The 24,455-nt window shown below is 42.1% G+C and overlaps 1 protein-coding gene across 1 annotated transcript in view; it reads left to right on the plus strand.

Annotated features, from left to right (window-relative positions):
- LOC122796893 (msx2-interacting protein-like) overlaps positions 1-24,455 on the plus strand; it is an 868,075-nt gene that overhangs the window by 239,209 nt on the left and 604,411 nt on the right. Inside the window, exon 3 of the mRNA XM_044065646.1 lies at positions 13,913-13,948. Coding sequence (XP_043921581.1) covers positions 13,913-13,948 — 36 coding nt within the window. The remainder of the gene's footprint in view (positions 1-13,912; positions 13,949-24,455) is intronic.

The following is a 24,455-nucleotide window of genomic DNA, read 5'->3' on the forward strand; positions in this document are numbered from 1 at the left end:
CTTCAACCAAAAAGAGATGCTAGCTGTTAAGCACGCTCTACCAACTTTTAGATCCCCACTCTCACCAGGACCCCTGCTAATAAAAACAGACAACACCACAGTTTTGTGATACTTCAACAAGCATGGGGAACCTACTCTTACCCACTCTGCAGGCTAGCCATGGCCCTGTGGAACACGGCCTTGGACATGCAGGTCCATCTGCAAGCTCAATTCCTTCCAGGCAAAAACTCACTGGCAGACGACTTAAGCAGAAATCTCCTAGACCCACAAGAGTGGCATTTAGAGCCCAGCACCTTCAGCATTTTAATCCAGAAATGGGGGACCCCGGAGGTGGACCTCTTTGCCTTCCTCTCCAATCACCAGCTCAGCAAATTCTGCACCAGGACACCTCACAACAGGGCCTGGAAAGTGGATGCCGTATCCTTCAAGTGGGAAAACCTCTCAGTCTATGCATTTCCCCCCTCTGCCCCTTCTCTCAATAATATTACTCAAGATAAGACAGGACAGACCAAGGACAGTCCTGATTGCCCCTGACTGGCCACACCAGCAATGGTACCCACTACTGCGCAGCTTGTCACCAGTGCCACCCTGGCACCTACCCCAGAGCCCAACCCTCCTCACTCAGCAGGGGGGACAGATCTTGCATCCGCAACTACAAATCCTGAATCTTGCAGCCTGGCCTATTCCTTGAACCCCCCCCAGTGACCAGCCTAAGCAAGCAGGTGCTGGACGGCATTCTTGAAGCCAGAAGACCCAGTACAAGGAAATCCTCTGCTGATAAGTGGAAAAGATGTTGCTCTTGGATTCAGTCTAAAAGAGGGACAGAGCACTGCCCTCCTTACCTCTAATCCTGGATTACCTAGCAGATCTCCTCCACAGAGGCCTTTCCTTCTCCTCCATTAAGATCCATGCCTCTGCCATCTCGGCTCATTACAACACTGAGACACCTCTCTTCTCTCACCCTCTCATCAAACAGTTCCTGAGAGGGGCAAACAACCTAAGGCCACCAATGAGCGCACCCACTCTGCTTGGGACCTTAACTTTTGTACTGGAAAAACTCACGCTACCCCCTTTTGAGCCTGCAGCATCAGCAGAGTTAAAATTCCTCTCTTGGAAAACAGCCTTGCTTCTGGCCATCACTTAAGCTAGAAGAGTGTATGAGCTACAAGCACTTATGGCAGTGGAACCCTTCATTATTTTTAATGCTGATAGGGTCTCCCTCAGGACTAATCCTGCCTTCCTTTATGCCTAAAGTGGTGTCCAGTGTGGCTCTCAACCAATCTATCCATTTGCCAACCTTCTTCCCTAATCCTCAAAATAAAGGGGAAAGGATCCTGCACTCCTTGGATGTGCACAGACAGCTCAGATTCTACCTGGATAGGACTAAGCCCTTCAGGAAATCTGACCAGTTACTACTCAGTTTGCACCAGGGGCAGAGGGCAAGGCGATTTCAAAACAGACATTTTCCAAATGGATAGCACACTGTATCCATTTCTGCTACAAACATCATGGGAACCCAACCCCTCAGGGGGTCAGAACACATTCCATTAGGGCAACCTCTACCTCTGCAGCATTCCTCAGGGGAATCCTTACCAGGGACATGCTGGAAGCTGCTACCTGGAATTCTGTACACACATTCACTAAGCATTACCACCTGCCTATCTTTTCCAAATCCAGGGCGGGTTTTGCAACAGCAGTCCTGCAGGGCATACTAGCCAGCCCAAACTCTTCTTGACTGCCTCCACCCCTTCTTCAGCTTTGGGAATCAACCCACGTGTGATGACTGCAGTGAAACACGAAGAGCATAGTACAGTTGTATACATTTACCATAAATGTAGTTGTTCGAGTGTATTCACTGTTGCGGTCCTGGATGTTCTTTGTGTTTCACTGTTGCAGTCATTACATTTGGGTTATCTGCTTGCAGGTTTCCCTCAGTCAGCCTGATTAACAAAGTCTTGGGTCCTGCGTCGGTTGCTGTCCCTTCTTCCATGACGTCAAGTCATCAGGGGTATAAAACATGCAGCTGACACCATTATATCAGCCTTTCTTGCCGTGCGGTGCCCGAAGCAGAAGCAGTTCGCAAGTGCCTGTCTGCCGACTCCTGAAATTTTCATTTTCGAGTTTCAGAACCGAAATCTTCAACTAAAGGTAAGTACCCCGTTGGGGAACCTTTTTCTTGCTCCTTACCGATGTCAGTAAAAATTAATAATTGCATTACTTGTGGAAGGCAAATACCTCACAAAGATTTTCATTTGTACTGTATTCCTTGCCTAGGCCCCTGACCACGACATACCTTGCTATAGGTTTTGTGCCTTATTTAATCAGCGCACTATCTGTCGAGATATTTTCGTCTCTAAATATTTCGGTTCTCGGTTTAATTATCCTGAAATGTTGTCGGTTAGCCATCCGACTACCGGGATTCTGAAAAAACACAGAGATAAAGACAGAGACATGCCACCTACGTCCAAAGCTGCCGACGATGCTTCTCGTAAGCCAGTCACCAGTACTCAGTGAGGCGCTTTTGCAGCCCCTGATACCCGCTACTTCTGATTCGCAGGCCTCTACTGAGACCCATTCGGAGTCTGGTATGCCGCGAGATGCTTCAGCTGTGGAACCTGCGGATGTCTCTATCTTGGATGGGTCCAGAGCCGCTGTGCAGGCACTGGCTTCTGAGGGTGTATTCAGGCCTATGGACTTGCATATTAAACAGACTCCTCATTCTTCATTTAGGCCTAAATCTGGAACCATGCCTAAGAAACCAACGCCCAGGCCGCATGCTCAGGCCTCTATGCCTAAAAACAAATGATAAGAATAGCTGAAGATCTTATAACTCTAATTTGGGGAAGCCAGCCTCCCCCTTCTAAGAGACCTAGGACTGAAGTTGTTTATGAATCTTCTATCCAGGATTCTGATTTTTCTGATTCTTCTGATTATTTGGATTTGCCCTTATCTACTTATGAGGATTCTGATGCAGAGGACTCTATTCCCTCTGCTTCTCCTCCAGAGGATTTTTATTTTGGTGAAACCTTACATACTCAAAGGGAGCATTTCCACTGGGAAAGCTAGGGTTTTTCTGATTCAAAAAAGAGGCTTAGGGATTTCTTCCTCCTGCCTCAGCCAGGCCTTTAGCTATACCTGCTGTACTAGACATTGTTGATGATGCTTTTTCTTAATCTAGTTTGGCCCCTGATTCTTTGCCTCCTGCTCCCAGAAAACCTGACAGATATTATAGGGTTCCTGATTCACACAAGTTCCCTTTTAAAAATCCTATTGCGGATCCAGAGACTATTTCACGGGGACCCAAGGGCATTAAGGCTTCTACTGCTAAAAATCCTACCCCTTCTGATAGAGACTCCAGGGCACTGGATAGATGGGGTAAGAAGGTTTACACTTTTGCAACCTTGGCTATTAGGGCTTTAAACTGCCAGTTTCATATGTTAAAGTATCAACAACATGTTATTGGATTGCTTAAACAGAAAATGATGATGATTCCTGACTGTTCTGAAAATAAAGTACAGGATTTAATGCATTCTGCTGAACAGGTTGGAAAACATACTTTGCAATGTGGATTTGATTCATTAGAGGCTTCCTGCAGGGCTGCTGTTACTGGATCTGTGTTGAGAAGGCATGCTTGGCTTAAGGAGCAATCTTTGCCTGATCATGTTAAAGCTAAACTGTTGGATGCTCCCTTAAATCAGGACCGCCTGTTTGGCAACAAAGCTGAGGAAGTTCTTAAAAAGATGGAAGATAAAGCTAAATCTATGCAAACTGTTAAATATTTCTTACAATTTCAGCCTCCTAGATTTAGTAGACACTGGCCCTCTACGAATTGGTCCTTTCTAGCCCTTTTTAGGTCTTCTCAAGCCAAACCCAGACACAGCAGAAACCCCAGGTTTCAGTGCCAGGGGACACACAAGACTAAGCAGTGGTGGGTTTCTGCATCCAAATCTGGGAGTAGTAAGACTCCCCACTATGGAAAACTGTCTCAATGACTTGCTTTTAAAACTTCCAAGCACTTCCCACCTGAATGCTCCTTTAGGCGGAAAGATTGGTCTGCAGGCCAAAAACTGGGAACTCATTACCCAGGACAAATGGGTTTTAAATATAGTATCCCAAGGATACAGATTTCACTTCCACACGTTACCATCTCTAAGCGGTTGGCCGGATCTACCTCCAAATCAGAGAGCAGAGGCCCAAAAGCATGTACTCTCTCTCTTAAGCATGGGGGCTATTCAGTTGGTAGCAGAAGAGGAAAAGGGACATGGTTTCTATTCAAGACTTTTCCTGGTACCCAGAAAAGGCAATACATGGTGTCCTATCCTGGATCTTTCTACTCTAAACACCTTTCTAGTAATTCCAAAATTCAGAATGCTGACTCTTCACCAGCTGCTTCCTATGCTAGGCAAAGATGCATGGTTGGCAACACTAGACTTAAAAGAAGTATACCTGCACATCCCTATCAGGGAGTCTTGCAGAAGATACCTACGCTTCAAAGCAGACTACATGCACTATCAGTTCTCTGCACTGCCCTTTGGCTTATCTACTGTGCCCAGGGTATTCACATAGTGCCTAGCTCCAGTCATTGCATTTTGCAGGCAAAGAAATATTCAAATATACCCATACCTGGACGATTGTCTAATTCAGTCAGAAAACCAGGACATTCTTTTGAATCATCTGGCCTTTGTTCAAAGAGTGCTGACTTGTCTGGGGTACACCATAAACGAAAAGAAATCAGGTAGAAAACCAGGACATTCTTTTGAATCATCTGGCCTTTGTTCAAAGAGTGCTGACTTGTCTGGGGTACACCATAAACGAAAAGAAATCGCACCTGGCACCCTGTCAACAATATATATTCCTGGGAGCAAGCTTGAATACAACTTCCCAGATGGCTTTCCTCACGCCAGAGAAAATGATTAATTTGACAACCTACTTCAACCAAATGGCCCCAAAAACCCAGTTATCTGCAAGGCAAATACTGCAAGCCTTGGGGTTCATGGCCTCCTTCATTCTTCTAATTCCATATGCAAGGCTGCATATGAGGAAACTACAATGGTATCTCAAAAGCCTTTGGTGTCAGCATTCACAGGATCTAGAAGCAATGATTCCTATCATACCTTGCCTACGCCTAGAGTTCCTTTGGTAGGCAGAGGCCTGCCACCAAAACAGGGGACTACCATTCACGCTACCCCCTGCCGCCCAAACCTTAACAACAGACGCATCAGACTAGGCATGGGGGGGGGGGGCTCAACTGGCAGGGAAGTGCATTCAGGGCAAATGGAACCCAAGTCAAATGCACCTGCACATAAATCAAAAGGAAATGTTAGCTATACAGAATGCTCTGACAGCCGTCAAGGACCACATTCTTCCAGGACAACTAATGGTAAAGACTGACAACACCACTGTCATGTGATACATAAACAAGCAGGGGGGTACACATTCTTACCCCCCCCCCCCCTGCAGACTAGCCGTGGCATTGTGGAATACAGCCTTCAGCTACCAAGTAAATCTGCAAGCTCAATTCCTGCCAGGAAAACTAAATGCACTTGCAGACGGACTAAGCAGAAACCTCATGGACCCACACGAGTGGAAACTGGAACCAAGGATTTTCAACATGTTGACAAGCAAAAGGGGAGTTGCTCAGATATAGACCTGTTTGCCTCCCCCCACAACCATCAACGGGACAAATTTTGCACAAGGATTCCCCACAAGCTATCTTGGAAAGTGGATTCTCTATCCTTCAGCTGGAAATAACTATCAGTTTATGCCTTTCCTCCTCTGCCTCTGCTCTCCAAGGTACTAATAAAGATCAAATAGGACAACCCAAGGACGATTTTAATTGCACCATATTGGCCACGCCAGCACTGGTACCCCCTCTTGCGCAGTGTGTCACACTTGGCCCCATGGCACCTGCCTCAGACTCCTTCCTTGTTGTCTCAGCAGGAGAACCAGATTCTGCACCCTCAGCTGCAATCTCTGAACCTAGCAGCCTGGCTAATTAACTTAATATGTCCTTTACCACCCCTCAGTAAATCAGTGATGGATATCATTTTAGAGGCAAGGAGGCCTAGTACTAGAAAATCTTATGCTGCAAAATGGAAAAGATGTTGTGTCTGGAATCAATCACAAGGTATGAGATCAGCAGTGCCCAATTTACCTCAGATTCTACAATATTTGACTGAGATGCTTCATAAGGGCTTATTTTATTTATTTATTTATTTATTTCTTTGCAGTTGTTTAACCAGGATAGTCCATTGGGCCTAAAGTACCCGTTTTTAATGGAGTCCTGGGGAGAAAAGCTCCACATACAGATTATACAAATATTAAGTTCCACACATAGATTACATGAAGATTACAGAGAGTAACATTGTGCAATCCTTTTCCTCCATCAAAATTCATGCCTCAGCCATTTCAGATCATTATAGCACAAAGCCTCCCCTCTTCTCTCACCCACTGCTCAAGCAGTTCCTCAGAGTGGCCAAAAATTTAAGGCCACCCAGGAAGAGCTCCTTCTCCAGTCTGGGACCTTAACTTTGTCTTGGAGAAACTCACTCTTCCTCCTTTCGAGCCAGCTGCTACTGCAGATTTAAAATTCCTTTCCTGGAAAACAGCTTTCCTTTTAGCAATCACTTCTGCAAGAAGGGTATCTGAATTACAGGCCCTTATGGCAGTGGAGCCTTTCATCATCTTTCATGCGGACAGGGTGTCCCTCAGAACCAATCCCTCCTTCATGCCCAAGGTGGTATCCAGTGTGGCTCTTAATCAGTCCATTCATTTGCCTACCTTCTTTCCTAACCCACAGAACAAAGGGGAACGGATACTGCACTCCTTAGATGTGCCCAGACAACTTAAGATTCTACTTGGACAGGACTAAACCTCAAAGGAAATATGAACAACTGCTAGTGTAATTTGCTGCAGGGACAGAAGGGAAAGCTCTTTCAAAGCAAACCATTTCAAAATGGATAAGCCACTGCATTCATTTCTGCTATAGGCACTATGGAAAACCTATCCCACAGGGCATCAGATCCCATTCAACCCGGGCTGCATCTACCTCTACAGCCTTTCTCAGGTGCGTCCCTACAAGGGACGTTCTAGAAGCTGCTACCTGGAGTTCTGTACATACTTTCACCAAGCATTATCATTTGCCAGTTTTCTCTAAAACTAGAGCTGGCTTTGCTACTGCAGTCTGCAGGGCCTTATAGCTGGTCCTAATTCTATTTAAATCCCTCCTCCCAACCTTAGCTTTGGGAATCTACCCAAATGTAATGACTGCAGCAGTGAAACACTAAGAACATAGTACAGTTGTGTACACTTACCATAAATGTAGATGTCCGAGTGTATTCACTGTTGCAGTCCTGGTTACCCTCCCTCCAGCCCCCTTTCTTCTTTTGGCTATACCTCAACTCTACCTTACAAAGCTCAAAAAGCTTTTTGGTGTATTTGCTTTTTTGTTGGAGGTATATCCTTGTAGATGTAGTTTTAATTGCTTCCCATTATGGGGGCACCTGACATCTGGGGCAAGAAAAACTGATGTAATGGCGTCGGCTGCATGTTTTATACCCCTGACGACCTGATGTCATGGAAGAAGGGACAGCAACTGACGCAGGACCCAAGACTTTGTTAATCAGGCCGACTGAGGGCTACCTGCAAGCAGATAACCCAAATGTAATGACTGCAACAGTGAATACACTCGAACATCTACATTTATGGTAAGTGTACACAACTGAACTTTCCTTTGCCAGGTAGTTAAATTTCTTTTAGGGAAAAATCTTTCTGAACAGGAAAGTATTAACAAATATCTTTTCTAAAATGAAAGTTATTTTAAAGCTAGGATGTTTGAGTTTAAAGGACTATCACAAGATTGTATTATACTTTTAAACAAGAGTACACATCTCCTGGTAGTTTAAAAGTTGTATAAAGTAATTGAAAACTTTTTTTCAGTGAAGAAATGTTGTTTATTTTACTTTTGAGGCTGGCAAAGTGTTTTATGTGCTTATTACTCTTTTGTGTGAAAAAAGTGATTTTTAAAGGCTTCATATTTTTTACTGGGTTTTGCTGCTGCTTTTCCTGGAAAAGAGGCACCAATTTCGGCTTGATTGTGGAACAAACAATTGGTCACATAGTCAGTCCTTCTTCCTGGCACAAAAAGAAAAAGTTAAATAGACTTTGCCAGTACATCAGGCTATCCGTTTGCCTCGGACACAGTTGGGTGACTCTGCTGTGACCATTTGTTGTACCTCAAACCACTCATCCTTTATCCTGGATCCCTACAAACACTATGGATCAGGAGCTAGTCACGTCCTGTGTGCCTGTTGCGGTCCTATCTTTGGCCAAGGAAGAACCACTCTTGTTGTTCCAAGGACAGGTAACAGGGAAGGCTTCCCTGTTTAGTCAGAATGTTGTGGCCATCCCTGGAAAAGCTGTTGCTGACATTTATAACAGTGTTGGTCCGATTTAAACAGAAAACTAAATATGTATATACTCAAATTTCCTTAGACAGGAGTAGTTTATTGGGTCTAGTTTAGGGTTTTATGTAGGCTTTTTATCCTTCTTTTGTATTGCTTTCTGATTAAAGGAAGAAAGGTTGTTGTTTTCCTGAAGAGGTTCAAGATTTTGAATCTGGACAGGAAGATAATGGGACAGGTACAGGTTTTCTCCTCAGTTTTCTTATTCAGACTTGGAGGAGAACTCAGTTTCTTCTGATTCTCCCTTTGGGGTTCCTCTCTCTCTCTCTCTCTCTCTCTCTCTCTCTCTTTTTGAAAGTATTTCCAGAATGTGTTAATTAATGTTTTCAAATGGAGTACACTGAGGTTTCTCAATCTCATAAACTTTTTATGAGCTGTTAACAGAAGGAAGCTCATGAACCTTTACCAGCTTATCCCATTCTTTCAGGTTTGGAGGGCGGGTGTGTCTGTGCCTATTTTTCCTTATAGCTAGCCTGCTGTCATTAAAAAGGCTGATAGAATGTATAAAGCTACTCAGTCTTTTTAAGTTTTTATGTACTTTTCCCAAACATGACTCATCAGCTATAGCTAATACTGCTCCAGCTAAACATTTAATTCCTATCCTACTCTTTCTGATAAGGATGGAAAGATTATTGCTAGGATATGGGAAAAATAGTGTACGCTTCTGCAACTTTGGATTTTCAGAATTTTGAATCGTCAGGCTGACATGTAATTTATTCAGACTAATTATGAAAGTGAGAGGAAGGTTAGGTCTGTAGTTTCTTGTGAGAAAAAAAAATCTGCTCTAAATCATTTAGTTTCTTGTCTTGTAGTAATCACTGCTGTTGGTTTACAGTGTGTGTGCATTGACTCAGTAGATAATTCTTCCAGGGCTGTGGCCTCTGGTGTTGTTTTGAGGAGGTTTGCCTGGCTACATTCCCACAACCTCCCAAATGGATGTGAATAGTGAGGTATTATTTTCTCCATTGCTGCAGAGATGATCAAAAAAGTGCGATGAAAGGGGGAAGTTAAATCAGGAAATCTCATAAGATTTTTCTGCCCTTTTAGTTTATAAGGGATTCTCTAACTGCTCATTCCTTTTTTGGCAAAATGGCAAGGGTGCTCCAAAAAGAGTTCTGGAAACCCCAAAACCAAAGGGACCTTGTTCCCTCCTCTCAACTTGGTAGTCTCCTTCCCTTTCCAGAAATTCTGAATCTCCACTTTTCTCTTTGGCAAGAGATGGTTCCAGAGGTTCCAGGCAATTCTAAAGATCATTCGTCAAGGTTATAGATGGCACTGAGAAGATATTCCTCCTTGCAGCGGGTTATTCCTCATCCACCAGACTAGACTCTCTTATTTCCATGTGACCTTCATTACATCACTATTCAGTGATAGAACTGGTTCCTACTTCCCAACTTAGTAAATGATTGTCTTTAATGCCAAAGAAAGAAGATGCTTGGAGACTAGTTCATGGATTTTTTTTTCTTAGTCCTGTTTGTGGTAGTGCTTAATTTCAAAATGATGTCACTTAACAGTCCCTTTTCCCCTTTTTTTCTTCATTCAAATATCTAGGTAGCACTACATTTCAAAGATGCTTATCACATTAATTTTCATCCAGACTTCAGGCATTTTGTAAGGTGTGTGTGTCTGATCATGTTGTCAGTTCTCTGCTTTACCCTTTGGACTATCCACTGCACCAAGACGGTTCGCAAAGTGTCTGGCTCCAGCCATAGCTCATTAAAAGCTACATGGTGTCCTTTTTCTTTTTTCCATATTTAGTAGACTTGCTTATCTTTTCAGAGTCTTTTTCAAAGTGTCAGGAATCTCTCACTTGTGAGAGATCTCTTACACAAGCTGGGATTCTAAGAGAACATTCAAAAGTCCTTTTTGACTCCTTCACATGGGATTGCATTCCTGGGGTGTAAGCCGGACACTTCAGTTCTAAGAGGTTTTCTTCCACAGGAAAAAAAATAGATCTATATCTAAATATATTTCTAAGGTTTTCCACTCAAACTTCAGTCACTTCTGAGGGAATACCTCAGGATTTTGGGTCTCATGGCATTTATGATCGTCATGATGACCCTACCAAGACTCTGAGAAAGATAAGGTGGTATCTGAAGTCTCTTTGGTCTCACCAGCATCCATTGGCTTTTCAAATCCCAGTGATTGGGTTTGCCAGTAGAGAAGTTACTTGGCGGTGATGACAAATATCTCTAAATTTGGGTCTCCCCTTCTTTTCTGTCCCAAAGCAGTCAGTCATCACAGATGTCTTGGACTCTGCTTGGGGAGCAGTTTCAGGAGGGATAATAGTGCAAGGGTGTGCACGACATCTAGGACAGATGCAAGCACAGAAATACAAAAGAGATGCTTGTCCTGATCAAGACACTCAACTCTCTGAATCATTTTTGGTCCCATGGATCTCTTCAGGCTGTTTCAGAAAATGCAACAGTTGGTGCATCTGCAAGCAAGGGGGAAACCAAGGTCATACCCCCTTTGCAAACTAGTCACATAATCTCGGGATATAGCTTCACAGCACATTCTCACATTACAGGCATCTTTCACTCCATCGGATCAATATTCTGTGGCAGACAAGCAGAGAAGGACAGGGCAGACCCTCACGTATGCAGACTAGATCAGGAGGACTTCCCAGGTTTGATTAATCTGTGGGAGTATCTCATTTGCCTTATCTGTAAGTCAGCTGGCAAGATTCTGCTTCAGGAGTTCCTTACCTGGAAAACTGCTCATCTGATTTCTCTGACATTTGCAAGACAAGTATCTTAGTTAAAAGCTTACATGGCGAGAGAATCCTGTCTGGTTTTCCATAGAGACAGTCACCCTGCTCCCAAATCCTTCTCTTATAACCCAAGGTTGTTTAAGATTTCACATTAGTTGCACCACCATTCTCACTGTTTTCTATCCAGGACCTATAAACATGGGAGAGGAGATTCTGCACACACTGGATGTGCACAGGGAACTTGGGATCCTGTTTTGACAGAACTAAGTTCTTTATGAAGGCTGACCAGCTCTTTTTATCCTGTTCTGTGACTAAGAAAGGACAACTCATATCTAAGAAGACTATTTCCTGATGGTTGTCCTGTGCTGTTGTGTTTTTTTTTTTTTTTTTACTAGTGGTGCTGCGGTAGCGTTGTCGCCTCACAGCAAGACGTTGTCCCGTTCGATTCTCAGCTAGAGCGTCTTCTCTGTGAAGGCATGCGTGAATGAGCGTGCCTTTGTTGAAGGTTGGTGCGACAGGGCAGGTAACTCGGCACGTAAAAATCCACTACCAAATATTAGCGGACCGGAGTTCTGCTGTAGCGACCCCTAACCGGGATACGCCAAAAGACACAACAACAACCATGAAAAATATGTTCCAGTCAGTGTTAAGGCACATCCTGCTAGGTGTGGCATCTAAGATAGCATACTGGAAAGGGGTGGACTCTAGAAGCATTCTCGAGGCAGCAACTTGGTCATCCATCCATACAGTTACAACGCACTACAAGCTGGATTCCTTTTCCAGGTCCAGGTCCAGAGCTGGCTTTGCTAGGATTATTCTCCGGGGCTTCTCGACTGTGATCCCTCCTTCTCAGAGTTAGATAAGCTATGGTATTATTCTATAGGATAGTGCAGCAGTGAAGAATTCGAACATCTACTACTGTAGGTAAGTGTAGAAACTCTGGGTTAAACAGAGTACAAAAAATGTGAAGCTGCAGAACCAAAGGTCACATTATTAGCTATCTTTTGTCTTGGGAACAAGAAAGAAAGATGTAGAGACACACACTGCATCTTTTTTAAGTTTTGTGGATCAGGTGTCATGTAGTTGCATAAAAACGTTTTTCTATTATGTGATATAATGCTGGCCCAAGAGCAGACTAATTGCTCTATATATATATATATATATATATATATATATATATATATATATATATGTGTGTGTGTGTGTGTGTGTGTGTGTGTGTTGGCTGTAGCAGTGCTTTAGCTGTTTGTTTCAAAAATGTAATTTCTAGTAATTTTCCTGTTTTCAACAACCTCTGTTCTGACTAAGCTGCATAACTGTAGTAAGTCATTTCTAATTTACTGAGATTAGCAGGCTGTCATTTGGTGACCTCTTTGTATAAAGCACATGATTTTTCTATACACTATATGTCCTCGAGTTTGTAGGGGAGAATGATATGAGATCCTGAACTGTAAGTAGCAAAAGTGTTTTGTGTGTAGTTTGGAGGAGTAAATAATTGAGTTGGTCTTGTGCAGAAAGGTTCAGAAGGCTATAGCTGTTATGGGTAGCGGAAAGTGGGCAAAAATTCAGTCTGTGTCTTTCTCAAAATGGGGTGAAGGACCTAGAGTCTGTCAGTAAGATTATGGTGATAGTACTGTATACTGTCTTGTAGAGTATGTCATTACCTTGATATTCACTGAATTCTTTACTTAGTGCCCCAGAGCCATTGATCATCAAGCCCAACTCCTCTGCACCCTAGTGCCTTAGTGACCCATTTTCCCAGTAGGATGAGAGTTGACTCACTGTTTCTGTGATACACAAATGGCCCTTTTTATTATTTGTAGAGTTGAAAATCAAATGTGGAGGCAAGCCATTGCTGTGACTGGGGGTGTGATCCTACCTCCGTAACCCCTTCTCTGCATTGGTTAATGACTGTGATCTGCTGCTGTTCCTAGGAGTGTGCATGTCTTCATAGATGAGCCTGCTTGGTTTACATGCATTATGACCTTAGCAGCAACAGTAACAGCAGGGTTAGCCAACTCTTTCTCCTCCACAAGATGAGTAAGCCAGAGTCAACCAGTCAGTCCCACCCTCCGTCCTTTACCCTTCCTTTGCATAAACTTTTAATCAGACACTGATGGGACATACTATAGTCTTTACTCTTCTTTGCCACAGATGGTGCTGAATTGAGCATTTTTAGTTCTGTCAGCAGTCTTGCCACAGGACACAAGAATATGTGATTTTTTTTCCCCTTGGATACTGGAAGACACTTGACATCTTCCATATCTTCAGTACAGTGGAGAGGGGCAATTACTGGTTGTGTGGTCTTGAAGGAATGCAGTGTACTCCACAGCTAAATTAATACAGTTTTTGAAGATCAGAAGCAGCTACAACACTATCCATGCACAAGATAGAAGTCTAAGCATATCTCTGTTTTGCAATTCAGAAACCTATTTTTTCATCAGGAATACTGTATGTTAAGGAGTCAGTAATAACAGTCTTCATTGTTCTGATTTACATCTGTTGTTTGAAGATCACTATTGCAGAATTTAAAGAAAACATCATTTTAACCACTTGATAATAGTGGCACTCACATTTCCTTTGCCTGTTTTTATCTTCCTCACATGGAACATTCTTAAATGTTATATTCTGTGCCTTTTTATTCCTGAATATTTTTGTACTTAAATTGTATGCTGTTATATCGTTAGTGAATACTTTGGCATTCTTTTGCTATCATAATTTTTTTCCTTACCCCTAGGTGGAATGCCATGGAAAAACGTATGTCTCCTGGCAGGTAAGTTTTATATATATTTATCTATATCTGTTGTCTTTATATATAAATATTTTATATATATATATATATATATATATATATATGTATATATATATGTATATATATATATATATATTTAAGTATATATATATATATATATATATATATATATGTATATATATTTAAATATATATTTATTTAAATATATATATATATATTTAAATGTATATATATATATATTTAAATGTATATATATATTTTTTTTCTCTCCTTTACATGGATTTTTAATGCCATAAAAATCTTGGCATGTCCAGTATAAGAGTTAGTGCTGCAGTGTCATTCCTTCGTTATGAGAGTTAATTGCATGTGTACGTCTTCCCTTCTGGTACGACTTCCTGAGCTTTTGGACATCCCCAGAATAGAGTTCAATTCCTCCTTTGTACAATATGTCAGGTTGGCATTTGGCTGAAAGGGACACAGCCTAAACTTCCTCTCTGTTTTGTTGCATTTTTAATCTTGGAATTTTCAACTGGATGAAATAATCCAGTTGAAACGTCATCTCTATAAAAGTTGAACATGTTTTACGGCGAAGCAAGTCCCTTGCATCCTCGCTTATTAGAAAACAGAAATGAAAAGAAAAAAAAAGTATGCAGAAGATGAATCACTACTGGAGGAGAAATACAGTTATTTCTTATGCAGAAGAATTAACAAGGAATTTACCTGTAGTATCAGGGAGTTGAACATGACAGGTTTGAAACTCATCCAGTTTACATTTGACAGTGATTTAGGGTATTACCAGCCTGCACTATGTTCAGTTCTTTTTTTTTTAATTGGTCTTCAGTAAGTGTATCCATCATTTCTTTCCAGCTGACGTCTGGAGGATAAGTGCCCAGTTTGGAAAACCCTTCTGTTTATTGGTCAGTTGTGTTGTACTTATTGCATTTTATTCAGTCTTCCATATATGGATAGAGGTTTTCCTGAGGTTCCTGACATCCCCAGAAATTGTTATTAATAACTGAGCCTGCAGAAGGCAGATATGCCCAAAGACTATCAATTAACACTACCTGTTTTTGTTTATATAAGTCCATTCCTGTGAACACCATGCACTGTTATGGTGCGACCGTAATAAAATAAACTTATGTCTCCCCAAACAAAAGAATTCATAATCTTCGATAGGAAAAGTTTAACAAAGTAGTAAACTTTATTAGTCATACTACTGCTAGCAACAAATAGAAAAATGCTAATACAGTTCACAATGCAGTTTATTATTCAGACCATTACTTAATATCTAATAGAAATATATCAAGTTTAGTAAAAATAGATTTGCAACTTATCTACATTTCTAGCTTAGTATGGAATAAGTTTCTTTTTTACCTCATGGTTTAGAAAGAATGCTGCCTCAGACTCGGGAAATAAAACTTAACATTCTGTACTTTTCCATGTTAACACTTGTGCTATTACAGCACATGCACTACCCTTTTAGGACACACGTACACTAACCTAGCACATGTGGAATTTCATTTCAACTCATTACAAGTGTTTGCCAAGTCTGTAATCTTTGGATCATTTTAGTACAGCAAAGTTTTTTGGTGCTGAGACAAAGGACAACAAATTGCTTGACTAGAGTTCTGAAATGTATGAAATCTCACAGAAAAGATCAGAGGAACAGAAAATGGAGAAACTCAAGAAGCTAATGATTAAAGATCAAGTGGGCCAAGAGTGACAGATCTTTACTAATCCATCTGCTCTCACTGATGCATGAGAATATTGATTGCAGTGACATTTTGCCGTGTTCACCCCTAGTTCCACTACTTTAGTGGGTGTGGTCTCACCTGTCTTGGCACGTTCAGAGGCCATCAGTACAGCATTTTTTTTCTTTTTGCAAGTTCTCCTCAGAAATTGTTATGAAATCCAGGTTGGATGCTGACTCCCAGGCATCTGTGACATATTCATTTACATTTTCGGCCTGCATCACAGGAATGGCTGTCCCACTAGTATTTGTATATTGTCTTAATACAAGGGACACTAAAGAGTCAAGCATTTTTGCTTGGTAATGTACAGATGTATATTCAGTTGAGAGGTCATCTTGCTCTGTCACTCCAGGAATGAACTTGCAGTAACCCAGTGCCTGACTTGCAAGCTTCCATCCTAACCTCTACCCTGTTTGATGTAGAAAGCTTGGCAAGGAGTATGTAGTCACATGGCACAGTATACACTCCTAGGTGCCCCATTCTCAAGCCTTTCAAGGGTCATTCAATATAAAACAATAAGGGCTTCCTTTCCGTTGCATTACTTCAGTATTTGGCTTGGATGAAGAAGATTTTGCTTGCATAACACAAGCCTCCTTCACCTTTTGCCTGCATTAGTGAGGATGAATGAGCAGCCTTTTTGGGTTCCTTTCCAAACTGTTTTGTTAGAAGGGCTGCAGAATCCCTTGAGAGAACACTTACTTTTAAGGGGATGTCAGTGGAGGTCTGTGTAATGCATAAAAGGACTGTGGATCTCCTGGGTCTGGGCAAGCCAGGAGTATCAGTGCTCTCCTTGCAGTCTTCCAGATATTTGAAGACACATTTGTAAGTGCTTCCTTTGAACTCATTTCATAATCCGCCTTCCCTAAGTAACCCAAAAGGTTTTATGTGGTGTGGGACTCTTGTAAGTTATCTTATAAGAATCCATTGGATGACCCAGTAGTAATATCCCTTGATGCTGCTGTCGGGGTTTAGTTGGCTGGAGGTGTGAATACTCTGCCATATTACAAGGAAGAGACATGGTGTTGGATAGCTTTTGTTTAAAAAAAAAAAAAAAAAAAAAAAAAAAGTAGACTTCTACCATTTCATGTTAGCCATTAATTGTCACATTTGTGCCATAAAATGTAGAGAGACCTCAGACAAATGGCAAGGAAATCTCTGGTGAGGCTGTCTTCTAACACTTGTTGCTTTCTAGGTGGGCAAACACACACAAGTAGATGTGTATATGTTTAATAACTTGCAGTAGTAGGGACAGCCATAGACTCAGTAGTGTGCAAACATGTATGACTTGAGGATTCAGCCCCTCTCATGGTCTTTAATGCGCAGTACCTTTCATGACAAGGGACTTGCTGTTTAGTTGCCATTCTCAAAAAGTACAATAAATTGTGGAAAAAGGAAAGATTATAGAATCAGGGAAATCATTTTTTTAATCCACCTGTACATAGCCTATGTACAACAGAAAGTACCTCATTGAGCAGCGGCCTTTTCCACAGGAAGCAGTCAGAGATGAAGCAGTTTAAGCATTAAGTACCATTCAAAAGGAAACTGTGTTAGAGAATGAAAGGAGCCAGGGCAGAGAGCAGGAGTATAGGACCCCCTGTGCCCAGAATGGTGGTAGCTGGTACTGACTGTGTAATGCTTTTCTTCACCCCCCCCCTTCTCTGTCCCCTTCCTTTCATCCATCCACATCCTAAGAGGGATGCTTTGCTGTTTCAGGAAGAAAAATAAAATGGTTCTGGTTGACTTCAGAGAGGTGACAATGGAGGTTATAATTGGTTGCAAAGTACAGTTTGAGACCTGTCCCTTCCTTTCCTAGGAATACCTCGCATCTCACCATACCAGATAAGAGTGTAACTAATTTTTGCCAAGTCGTTGACATGTGAAGCCATAAATTGAGTTTTACCAAAGCAGAATAAGGGAAAACAGACTGTTTTTGGACCCAGAGAAGGGTGTCCCTTTAACTTATCCTGTGTTTTGTCATGCTTGATGAGGTTAATGATTTGAAAGGAAGGAAGACCCACTGCCTACCATCTGTCCTTTCTCATAAAGATGGACCTTGAACTGAGTACTGTGGTTGTATGGTGCCTTAAGTTGTCCCTCCCTTGCTAACTGGGTTTAAGAGGTGAAAATCCATATTGATGACCAAAGAACACCTAGGCAGATTACAACACATGTGTAATTTATACTGCTTAGGGCACACTTGTCAGTCATACCTTTACTTACAGAAGTGCTGAAAGTTGCCTAGGCTGTGTCTGCTGTTTAAGTGAGAGTCAAGACTGACCTCCTGGGCAGAGGTTAGTCTTATTCTCTGCTCTGGAAGTCAGTTTGAAAGGGCAGAGTTTTATCCATGAGTAATTTTCAGTGATCTTTGTCCATTCAGATATTTACTCTTCTTGTAATCCTAGTCATGCAGGTGTACTTTACAGTGACCCATCTTGAAGACCTGTTGCATTAGGAAGCATAATTACATATATCTTTTTTTTTCTCTTTTGCATGTTTCTTAACTGTGGGAGTAAATGCATATTAAATAGTTTTATCTTGCATTATTCCCAAACTCATTTTAGCATGTTTCTGTTGCATTAGTCCACAAAACACTATGTTCCAATAGAAATTAAACAAGTAACAAACTGTAAGTAAGTAAAATTACATAAAAAGATTAAAGAACGCTATTTTACTTATCCTACTTCATTACAATTTTGAAGAGTTATGTTTTAAGTGCTGTACAAGGCTGGCTGATTTTTTTGCTGTCCTGAAGCTACTGAGGTAGTAAGGTCCACAGATGAGGAACTAATGTAAGCAAAAGAACGCATGCCAAGTGTTTCACCATGCACTTGTGGAATCCCCAGCAGCCCTTGAGTGGCTGAGTAGAACCCTAGCAGGGGTGGGAACACTATAATGTGAGAAGGACCAAAGTTGTGTAAAGTCAAATACACCAACATCAGGACTTTATACATGATCCTGAATCAAACTGGTAACAAGAGCAGACATGCAAAACCGAAGTGTTATGTTGGTTACAATAAGTATTACTCCATAGCCTTGCAGCTGAGTAATGCACCGGCTGTAAACTGTCAGGTTCAGTGTCAGAATTACGCTAATCCCACAGTAAAGAGACCAAGGCATGAACTACTACTGAAAAATCAGATTGGAGCTGAAAGTGCTTTATCCTGGATATGTTTGCAAATGGAAACAAGATTTTACAGCAGCTGAAGTAATGAAATTAATAGTATTTTATTCACAAGTCTCCATGAAAGATGAAAGTGCTTATGTGATGTGTTTTAAGTAATAAAATTAATAGTATTTTATTCACGTTGAAGTCCGGTTAATTGCTACATATGTTATTGGTTTGGTGAAGCTTGGGCCATATTTTTAGTCAATTCTGTAAACCTTCCCTTGGATAACTTTACCTTTCTAGGTAATTCCCCTTTCTTTTTGGATTGTGTTACCGTCTGTTTACTTTCGAGGATATCTAGCACTCAACTGTTTAACTTTGAGAGTGTTTTCTTTTTTGTTACTGCTATACTTACTGTTACTGTCTAGGTATTTCTTTCTCTTCACCCTTGTTCCTTGTTCCCTGTTAGCATTCGTTTTAGTTAGAGGGTGTCAAACTAATGCCCGTTTCAGTTAGAGGGTGTTCCTCCCCTCTCTTCCTCCTTTAAAAAAAATAAATAAATAAAATAATCTTTTTGTTATTATGCAGATATCCTTCTATTCCCATGTTGCAGTATTCTTAGTGTGGGATTCTCCGCCTCAGATGATCTGAACGTCGACTCCTATACAGAAGCTTAAGCCTGGTTGATATTGGTGCGTGGGACGTCACACGCAGGGCCATAAACCAGAAGCCTTAAATATGATGTCTGCACGCACAGACCTCAGAACTTTTCTGCCGCAGTCAAACGTCAGATCGATCTCATCGCTCCTCTACTTATCAAGACGTCAAAATTCAAGTACCTCGTTTGAGAATTCTTTCAGTTACTATTGCTTGAGTATGGTTTGCTTGTTCCTTTCTAGCCGATGTACGCTAAGAATGGTAAATGCCGATGCAGATGTGAAATTTCTAAATTCATACCATTTTCATCAATTTCATGATGGTGGATGTGAGGATCTTGTATTTAGTGTTTTGGCAAAACCAGAGGGGGGTGGGGGGGCAAACATTAATTTTCAGAAAAAATTACTGAGAATGGAATCTAACTTTATAATAAATTATAAAACCCTGTTTCCAAATGGTATGAATTTAGAAATTTAAATATTAATGTATAAAAGTTTGTAATAATATGTTATGATAAATAATATTATAGATTAATAATAATATATGTTAAATTTGAAAGTTTTTTTAAACTGATTAATTGATGAACTCATTTAATTGTTTAATTGAAATGACTGGTGTATATATAAGCTGGTGTGATTTTAGAATAATTTATTCCAATGAAGGCGAAGGCCGAGGTACCAGAATCTGTCTAAAAAGAAGTAAAAACTTTTTCCAGTTGGCTGCAATTTTCGTTGTTGGTGTTTCTTTTGGGTGTATTCAGACCTTCTGATTTACATATTAAACAAACGACTTCATTTCAAACCAAAAATACCGAATTTCTCAGGCCTAGAGTTCGCACTATGCCTAGGAAACCAATGACCAAAGCGCATTCTCAGGCCCACATGCCACAAAAACAAATGCTTAGAATTGCTGAAGACCTCATTACCTTAATTAGGGGAAGTCAGCCTTCCCCCTCAAAGAGGCCAAAAACTGATTTTCCTTCTGATTCTTCTGATCAGGAATCTGATAACTCTGATCCTTCTGACTACCAGGACATACCCTTATCTACCTGTGAGGATTCTGATGCAGAGGATTCCATTCCCTCTGCTTCCCCTCCAGAAGATTTTTCTTTTGGTGAAACCCCTGTATACCCTTAGAGAGCATTTCCGCTGGGAGAGCCAGGACGACTCTCAGTCCAAAAAGAAACTCAGGGAATTTTTAATCTTGCCTCAGCACAGGCCTCTAGTTATCCCTCCTGTTCTGGAAATTGTAGATGATGTCTTCTTGGAATCCAGCCTTATCCCTGATACTTTGCCTCCAGCTCCCAGGAAATCTGACAGGTACTGTAAGAGTACCTGACTCTCACAAATTCCTTTTTAAGAATCCTACTGCAAATCCAGAGACCATTTCCCAGGGACCTAAAGGCATTAAGGCTACAACTGCCAAAAATCCTACCCCTTCGGACAGGGATTCTAGAGCTTTAGACAGATGGGATAAGAAGGAATACACCTCCGCTACTGTTGCCATTAGGGCCTTAAATTGCCATTTTCATATGTTAAAGTACTAGCAGCATATTATGGAGCTAATTAAACAGAATATGTTGATTCCTGACTGTGCAGAACACAGATTTACAAGAGTTAATGCATTCTACGAACCAAGTTGGTAAATATACTTTGCAATGTGTGTTTGATGCCTTCGAAGTAACTTGCAGGGCTGCTGTCACTGGGTCTGTTCTTAGAAGGCATGCTTGGCTTAAGGAACAAAACTTGCCAGATTATGTCAAAGCAAAATTACTGGATGCACCATTAAACCAAGAGCATTTATTTGGTAATAAAGCAGAAGTCCTCAAAAAATGGAGGAGAAAGCTAAATCTATGCAAACTGTTAGATTTCTTACAAGTACAGCCACCTAGATTCAGTAGGCATTGGCCTTCAAAAAACTGGTCTTTTCCAGTCCCTTCCAGGCCTTCTCAGTCCAAGCCCAGGGGCAGCAGACCACCAAGACTTTCAGGCTCAGGTTATGCACAGATCTAAGCAATGGAGTGCTCCCACGTCCAAAACAGGGAGTAGTAAGACACCATCCTACAGTAAAATGGCACAATGACTTATCCTTGCCTCTTCCAAGCCTTGCCCAAGTACTTGAACCTTTAGGAGGGAAACTTGCCCTGCATGCCAAAAATTGGGAATACATTACCCAAGACAGATGGATCTTAAACGTTGTTTCGCAGGGATACAGATTCCACTTCCACTCACTCCCAACCGTAAGCGGATAGCCAGACCTCCCCCCAAACCAGTGGACAGAGGCCCAAAAGCATGTACTTCCTCTTCTCAGCATTAAGGCTATTCAACCTGTTCCAGCAGAACAAAGGGGACAAGGTTTTTATTCCAGACTGTTTCTGTTTCCCAGAAAAGAAAACTCTTAGCGTCCTAGCCTGGATCTGTCTATTCTCAACACCTTTCTGGTGGTTCCAAAATTCAAAATGCTAACTCTCCAACAGCTGCTTCCTATGCTAGCCAAGGTCTCCTCCTGGCTAGCAACCCTAGACTGAAAAGAAGCCTGTCTGCTCTATGCACTATCAGTTCTCTGCACTTCCCTTTGGCTTATCTACTGCGCCCTGGGTATTCACAAAGTGCCTAGCTGCAGCCATTGCATATTGCAGGCAGAAAAGCATTCAGATTTACCCATACTTGGACGAGTGCCTGTTTCAGGTGGGCAGGCAGGACTTGCTACTACAGCACCTGGCATTTGTAAAGAGACTTCTAACTTCAGTGGGGTACACCATCAAAGAAAAGAAATCACTGTTGGTACCCAGCCAACAGATTGTATTCCTGGGAGCAAGCTTGAACACAGCTTCCCAGATGGCATTCCTCACTCGAGAGAAACACATTTATTTGACAAACTACTTCAATCTACTGGCCACCAAAACCCAGCAATCTCCAAGAAAAATACTGCAAGCCCTAGGGTTCATGGCCTCTTGCATTCTACTAATTACATATGCAAGACTGCATATGAGGAAACTTCAGTGGTACTTAAAAAGTCTCTGGTGTCAACATCCTCAGGACCTGGAAACAGTGATTCCTATCATTCCTTGCCTAAGGACAGAGTTTCTTTGGTGGGCAGAGGCCTGCTACCACAACAAGGGACTCTCTTTCACTTAACCCCCTGCCTCCCAAACCCTAACACACGCATCAGACTATGCGTGGAGGGCTCAAATGGCAGGACAATGCATTCAAGGCAAATGGAGCCCAAAGCAAATGCACCTACACATCCATCAAAAAGAAATGTTAGTTGTACAGAATGCTCTGACAGCCTTCAAAGGCCCTATTCTTCCAGGACAACTATTGGTAAAGACAGACAACACCACAGTTATGTGGTACATAAACAAGCAGGGGGGAACCCATTCCTACCCACTCTGCAGATTAGCCATGGCTCTGTGGAACACCGCCTTGAGCAGCCAAGTGCACCTGAAGCTCAATTCCTGCCAGGCAAACTAATTTCACTGGCAGATGACTTGAGCAGAAATCTCATGGACCCACACGAGTGGAAACTGGAAACCAAAATATTCAAGCTTTTGAGGCACAGGTGGGGGACACCAGAGGTGGACTTTTTGCTTCCCCTCAGAACTATCAATTGAGCAAATATTGCACCAGAACTCCCCACAACCAAGCTTGGAAAGAGGATGCTGTGTCCTTCACCTGGGAAAACCTCTCAATCTATGCCTTTCCCTCTCTGCCCCTCCTCTAGAAGGTTCAACTAAAGATCAAACAGGACAAGCCAAGAACTATCCTGATTGCACCAGACTGGCCACTTCAGCACTGGTACCCTCATTTGCGCAGCCTGACAGTGCTGCCACCATGGCAACTGTCTCAGACTCCTTCCCTGCTGTCCCAGCAGGCAGGCCAGATTCTGCACCCTCAGCTACAGACCCTGAACCTAGCAGCCTGGCTCATCCACTGAATTCTTCTCCAGCGACGGTCAGTAAGCAGGTGCTGGATGTCATTCTTGAGGCAAGGAGGCCTGGTACGAGAAAGTCCTATTTGGAAAAGTGGAAAAAATACTGCTCCTGGAGCCAGTCTCAGGGAATGGGCACAACTGTGCCCAGCTTACCTCGTATACTAGATTACTTAGCAGAAATGCTCCACAAAGACATATCCTTCTCTTCAGTTAAGATCAATGCCTCTGCCATCTCAGCTCATTATAATATTGAGCCACCCGTTTTTTCACATCCTCTACTCAAACAGTTCCTGAGAGGCGCCAAGAATTTAAGACCCTCCAGGAGAGCTCCCACTCCTGCCTGGGACCTTAACTTTGGATTGGAAAAGCTCACGCTTTCACCCTTTGAACCTGCTGCCACAGCTGAATTAAAATTCCTCATGCAAAATAGCTTTACTCCTAGCCATCACTTCAGCAAGAAGAGTGTCTGAATTGCAGGATCTTATGGCCATGGAACACTTCATTATCTTCCATGTGGACAGGGTATCCCTTGAGACAAACCCATTATTTATGCCCAATGTGGTATCTAGTGTGGCTTTAAACTAATCCATTCATTTGCCTACTTTTTTTCCCCTAATCCTCAGAATACAGGGGAAAGGATCCTGCACTCCCTGGACGTGCACAGACAGCTCAGGTTGTATCTGGACAGGACTAAGCCTTTCAGAAAATCTGACCAGCTGCTAGTCAGCTGTGCTGTAGGGGCAGAGGGCAAGGCCATTTCAAAGCAAACCATTTCTAAATGGATAGCACACTGCATCCATTTCTGGTACAAGCACCATGGGAAACCTACCCCACAGGGGATCAGAACACATTCCACTAGGGCTACATTACCCTCTACAGCGTTCCTCAGGGGAGTCCCTACCAGGGACATCCTGGAAGCTGCAACCTGGAGCACTGTACACACTTTCACCAAGCATTACCACTTACCTATCTTTTCTAAATCCAGAGCTGGATTTGCCACAGCAGTCTTACAGGGCCTAATTGCCAGCCCTAATGCTTCTTAATTACCTCCACCCTTCCTTAGCTTTGGTAATCAACCCAA

The sequence above is a fragment of the Protopterus annectens genome, chromosome 3.part0, assembly GCF_019279795.1.
Source record: "Protopterus annectens isolate FY-2018-M chromosome 3.part0, PAN1.0, whole genome shotgun sequence".
NCBI classification, from domain to species: domain Eukaryota; kingdom Metazoa; phylum Chordata; order Ceratodontiformes; family Protopteridae; genus Protopterus; species Protopterus annectens.